Raw genomic sequence first — 5,943 nt, forward strand, 5'->3', positions numbered from 1 at the left:
TGGGAGTGTACAGGCTAATCTGAATTCCCCAGATAAGCCTCCACAGCTCAGAGCTGGGAATCAAACCCGGTTCCTCCAGATTAGATACACGAGCTCTTAACCTCCTGCGCCACTGCTGCGTAGATAATCAAGCAAGCAAGTCATTACGGAAGCTCTAAAATTTTAAGACTCCGAGAGTGAAGTAGCAGTCATCCCTTCAGTCAAGAACTATAAACAATTCAGAACAGTGAAAGTAGCAGAGATTCTGAAACCTCCCCCCCTCCTCCCTTGCATCCATGAAGCAAAGGAGAGTACACTGGGAACTTGCAAAAAGTCTGTTCTGCCCTTGACTCATCTGTTGATGAACAAGGCTTCAGAGAAGTGGAAAAATATCTTCAAGGTCACACACTTTATTCAAATACAGCAATGATACTAGCATACAGAAACCTGATACTGCCGAATGGATGGTTATATGTGACCCAAGTTAATGCAGTAACTTCGGTCCAAACAAAAGTGAACATGCTGCGGAGACAAGTTCTTGAAACTGACAGCGACGTTCCTTCTTCACGGGCAAGTGTTGCAGTCTGTCAGCTCAAAGGACGAGCTAGCGGTGATAACCGGGGTGGCCACAGTGGGACCCTGCAGTCTTGGGTCTGTTCCACGCCATGCCATATGGAAGGGCCATGGGTCTCACTGCACTGTACAGGAGGGTGGTCTGTTCTCAGCTCTGATCAGAGGGACTGCCTCTGCAAGGAACCCTTCATGTGCTCCCAGTTGTTATAGAGAGCGTAGAGGCTGGTGAGCGTCAGTCCCGCAATGCCGCCCCTTGCTATCCCACGTAGTCCACCTGTAGGAGAAGAAAGGGGAAGTAAATGATATGAAAGCACGAGGAGATCTCAGCCAAGGATCACTGGTGATACACTGAGCAAACTAGAGCCCCCTTGGTAGTCTTCATGTCCTATGTTAGATCAATTTAGACAACTCTCCCAAACCAATGTAGACAGGGTCAGAGGTGGGATCTAGCAGGTTCTCACAGGTTCCTGAGAGTAGGTTACTAATTATTTGTGTGTGCCGAGAGGGGGTTACTAATTGGTGATTTTGCCACATCATTTTTGCCTTAGTTACGGCCCTCCTCTCAGCAGTAGCGGGCAGAACTTGAAGCAGTCTAGCAGGAAGTGCACCAGCGTGCGTGGCAGCCTGTGCCTGCGTGCATTCGTTTCCTGCCCAAGGACAGGCGCAGCGGCTGCGTCCTTGCCACAGCCCCACCCAGGAATGCCCCACCCCTGGAATGCCCGGCTACGCCCCCGTCATGCCCTGCCCAGCCCCATTGGCGCTACGCCAGTTTGAATCCCACCACCATGGGAACCTGATAAAATTTTTGGATCCCACCACTGGACAGGGTCCTATTTGCTGTAAACCAGCTATTTGCCTCCTTGACCCAGGCCTGTCCTTGGTTAGCTAAGGCTGGGTGTGTGTGTGTGCGCGCAGAGTTCTGATTAAGAGATTTTTCAACCTTTCCCTGAGTTCAGGGGTCTTCCTGGGAATGCTGAAGGAGGCAGTGGTGAAGCCACCATTGAAGAATCCCAACACTAGAGCTGTTTGATCTGCCCATCTACCATCCAGTTTTGAACTTGTCATTCCTGGGTAAGGTAGTAAAACGGGCAATGGCAAAGCAGCCTCAGGCTCTCCTGCAGAAAGCATTGGTCCTAGATCCAATTCCAGTCCAGCTTTCAACCTGATCATGGACAGAAAACTGTGCTGGTTGCCCTCAGAGATGATACCTGCAGACAGCTGGATCAGGGTGGGCCTGCGGGGCAGCTGTGAGGTTGATCTTTCATCTCCACGTAGGGGACAGAGGATGGTGCTAGGGTCTCAACACGAAACCCTTTGGTGTGTTGGGTCGCACACGGAGTGATCTTCTCCCCAATGCTTTTTAACGTCTATATGTGCCCCCTTGACCAACTGGTCAGGTGATTTGAGCTAGGTTGCGATCAATACGCAAATGACCCCCAGCAGTGTCTATTGATGGGCGGCCAGTTGGCCAACCAGATATAGTTCCAGAAGACCCGGTCAGGTGGCTAGAAGCCATAGTGGAATGGCTGAAGCAGAGCCACCTGAAGAAGTATCTTCCATGTCTGTCAGAGGAGGTTTTTGTCAAACGCCCAGCCTCCTCCGTGGCCTGAAATTCTATTGCCCAACACCCAACTGATCCAGAAGAAAGGCAGTAGAGATAAGCACTAATAAACATTTAGGTTTGTTTTTATGAAATCCAGGAACAAGTGGTTTCATTGGCAAACAAAGCTGAATTGGTCGTTCAAGAGCGTTTGGGAAGATTTAGCCTGAACGCCTTCAGAACGCCCTCTCTTTCGGTTCTGTTTATCAAATGATAGGGCAAAGTATGCCCCCCTCCCTTGCAGACAGAATTCTGCTGGCCTTGGATAGCAACTCGGCTTCAGCGAGTCTCACAAAACAAGTGTCTATCATTATCAGTCTCTGACATATGCAGACATAGTGAGACATATCATAAAACGGCTTATGCTGGTAGACAACTATCTGCAAACAAACCTTTTGGTGAGTTTTATAAAACCTTGCCCGAGGCTGTAATAATTCAAAGTACTGTCAAAGGCTTTTGTGGCCAGAATCCACAGGCTGTGTGGCCACAGTAGTTTTTGGGCTCCTAACATTTCGTTGAAAAAATTGTCTTCCGTAAGAATGGTGGTGGGGGAAACCGCAAAGTTGCCTCCCTTGGTCAAGGTGAGGTACTTCCTCATTGGAAAGTCAGCATTTGGTCAGATTGAGGAAAATACATGAGGTGTTGAGTGAAGGTTTCTGCTGACTTTTTTTGGCATTTGTTGAATTTTTTCTTGTTTGGCAGTGCAGACAGCTATGTCTTTTTCCCATTTTTCTGTAGGTGAGCACACTATACCATTTAGAGAAACACAACTTACTAATGACACTCTTCTGAAGATGCCAGCCATAGATGCGAGAAAAACTACCAGACCACAGCCACACAATCCAGAAAACCCACAACGGCCAGTTACAATAATTCACTTTTTAAAAACTGTGACGTTGATTTCTCTATTGGTTTACAATTATCGCAAATGTCACACTTATTTACAAATGAAGTATCTTGCTGTTCTAAAAACATTTCTTGCTTGGGCAATAACTGACCGGTCAAATGCCCAACCATAAGAACATAAGAACAAGCCAGCTGGATCAGACCAGAGTCCATCTAGTCCAGCACTCTCTGCTACTCGCAGTGGCCCACCAGGTGCCTTTGGGAGCTCACAAGCAGGATGTGAAAGCAATGGCCTTCTGCTGCTGCTACTCCTGAGCACCTGGTCTGCTAAGGCATTTGCAATCTGAGATCAAGGAGGATCAAGATTGGTAGCCATAGATCGACTTCTCCTCCATAAATCTGTCCAAGCCCCTTTTAAAGCTATCCAGGTTAGTGGCCATCACCACCTCCTGTGGCAGCATATTCCAAACACCAATCACACGTTGCGTGAAGAAGTGTTTCCTTTTATTAGTCCTAATTCTTCCCCCCAGCATTTTCAATGAATGCCCCCTGGTTCTAGTATTGTGAGAAAGAGAGAAAAATTTCTCTCTGTCAACATTTTCTACCCCATGCATAATTTTATAGACTTCAATCATATCCCTCCTCAGCCGTCTCCTCTCCAAACTAAAGAGTCCCAAATAAATTTAGACCGAACCATATTTTAGGCCTTTTCCCAAGGAAGGTTTAGCTTTAACCTGCGACTGGAAGAGAGATGTTGAGCTGAGAATTAAATGTAATACTGTTAAAGTTTCTGAGGGCAGACAGTCAGCAGAGTGGTAGGTTTAAAGCAGCTGACTTTCAGTAGAAGCACAATCCAAGGTCAGAACACGTTCCCGTGAATTGATGCACTTCATACCCGCTGAGATTGTACAATTCTTCTCAAGTGCTGCTAATGGATCAATAATCAGAAGCTTGTACTTCCTTCTGCAATTATTCATTCTAATGGCCCTTGTCTAGGATAAGAATTGCAACAGTGTGTGTCACAAGAAGGTCAAGCAAAAGAGACCTCTCATTTAAAATGTCACAAGTTAACAATTCTGTGAGCAAACTGAACAAATGGCTTTATTGCTTGTGATAACAACTTGAACAAGCTAGAGGATATTCAAGTGTACCAGGTAAATATAGCAGCTCTAAAAGCTACACTGACTTGAACAAAAACCTCTGCTGTGATCTGTATTCCGAGTTCGTGCTTCTAAGACTTGTCTTAATGGTCTTGGGAGACCTCCAGAATGGTAGGAGGGGCACAGCACTACAGGGAAATTAGCAAAAAGTTATCCCCTTCCCCACTTCCCTTAGCAGAAGTTATTGTTGGGGTTCAACCAATCATCACTCCTTTCAAGATGTGGCATTGTCTTATTCCTACCTCCAGTTTCTGTTCCACACATTATTTCCCCTACAATTGTTGGCTATTAGCCCTCAGTGCCAATGTTTATCACCATTAATGAAAAATGGTGATAAAGGTGATAAATGGTGATAAATACCGATCAAGGCATTCAGACTGGGGCTTCAGATTAAAATTTAGCTGGTGAATACATACGAGTGAACTGTGGTTTCTACACCGTGCCTAGTTTGCAAAATGAAAAAAGACCACATCGTTGTCACAAAAATTGACAGATAGGCTGTTACGAGAAGCTGATGGAAAAATGACCTAGGAAGTCCCACTCCAAGCAGGAATGATTTTGACTCAGTTCCGGTTCTCAAAATTAAGATTAAATTAAGATCCTTTGTCAACCAACACACCTGTGCTTTTATACAGCATTCCTGTCATGGTTCCAGCAGCCACTGTGTTCAGATCATCCTCAGCGCCTCGCGTTTTCTCTATGACCACGCCAAAGGCGCTATATAGCAGTGCTGGAACAGAAGTCCCCATGTCAGTCCAACAGAATGAAATAAATCACAATAAATAACATTTTCACAAATAACCCAGTAAGATTCTGATCTCAAGTTATCTCCTTTCTAACGGAGTTGAACTCAGTCTTCTAGTTGTCCATGTAGAATAAAAATGATGGTGATTAGGTAGGGATGCTTTATAAGAGTTAGTATCCTCCTCCCACCCCCACCCCAGGTATTCTGCAAATGACTAACATGGATATGAGTGGCCAGGAATCCATTAATTTATTTGCAAGGCCAATAGCATAATCCTATGCAGATTGATTGATTGATTGATTGATTGATTGATTCATTCATTCATTCATTCATTCGATTTATAAAACCGCCCCATCCCCTAGGGGCTCTGGGCGGTGTACAACATTCACACATACACAATTAATTAAAAGTCAATAACAAACAATATCATACTAAAATCCGTTAAAATCTATTTAAACAGCAGTTAATATCACAGACAGGCGCCCTATAATCCAATTTATTAAGATCATCCCAACAAAAAGAAGAGGGAGAGGCCAGGCTCCTCTCTAGGAGGGTGGTAAGGTGGTAAAGTGCATAAGATGGTAAGTGCAAAAAACAAGGGGGGAGGGGGAAGGGGGCGCCACTCAGCGACTGGACACTCCAAAGGCCCGGCGGAACAACTCGGTCTTACAGGCCCTGTGGAATTCACCAAGGTCCTGCAGGGCCCGGACAGTTGGAGGGAGAGTGTTCCACCAGGCCGGGGCCAGGGCCGTAAAGGTCCTGGCCCGTGTGGAGGCCAGCCGCATCATTGAGGGGCCAGGAACCACCAGTCTAAACCCTTTAAAATGAATGTGCTTGTACTGGATTAACTAACAAAACAATCCTCATCTCTAACTCCTATAGAGCAAATGAAGGGCAAGACTCATCTCGCACATTGCGCTGGCAGAATCAGAATTAGGCCATGCACTCAAGGACGAACAGAAACCTCATGTGCCACACGACAATGCTCTTAAAACTGGAGGAGGATTTCAAAGCATTTTGGCATGGGGAGAAACCAAAAC

At 45.8% G+C, this 5,943-nt stretch overlaps 1 protein-coding gene across 1 annotated transcript; it reads right to left on the minus strand.

The window, feature by feature from the left end:
- Positions 1-369: 369 nt before the first annotated feature.
- LOC125425605 (mitochondrial import inner membrane translocase subunit Tim23-like) lies at positions 370-4,930 on the minus strand. Its single transcript, XM_048483179.1, has 2 exons — positions 4,778-4,930; positions 370-826 (listed from the first exon to the last, which is right to left on the minus strand). The coding sequence occupies exons 1-2, from the start codon at positions 4,905-4,907 to the stop codon at positions 711-713; spliced, it is 246 nt and encodes an 81-aa protein (XP_048339136.1). The 5' UTR covers positions 4,908-4,930; the 3' UTR covers positions 370-710.
- Positions 4,931-5,943: the final 1,013 nt, after the last annotated feature.

This window comes from Sphaerodactylus townsendi, unplaced genomic scaffold (genome assembly GCF_021028975.2).
Source record: "Sphaerodactylus townsendi isolate TG3544 unplaced genomic scaffold, MPM_Stown_v2.3 scaffold_934, whole genome shotgun sequence".
NCBI classification, from domain to species: Eukaryota; Metazoa; Chordata; class Lepidosauria; order Squamata; family Sphaerodactylidae; genus Sphaerodactylus; species Sphaerodactylus townsendi.

What these genes read in the sequence shown, in the direction of transcription:
- LOC125425605 (XM_048483179.1), bottom strand. Translation starts at nt 4,907, where the DNA reads ATGGGGACTTCTGTTCCAGCACTGCTATATAGCGCCTTTGGCGTGGTC. An exon ending in AATGCTGTATAAAAGCACAG is followed by an intron (nt 827 to 4,777) that starts GTGTGTTGGTTG and finishes CTTCTCCTACAG; the next exon opens with GTGGACTACGTGGGATAGCA.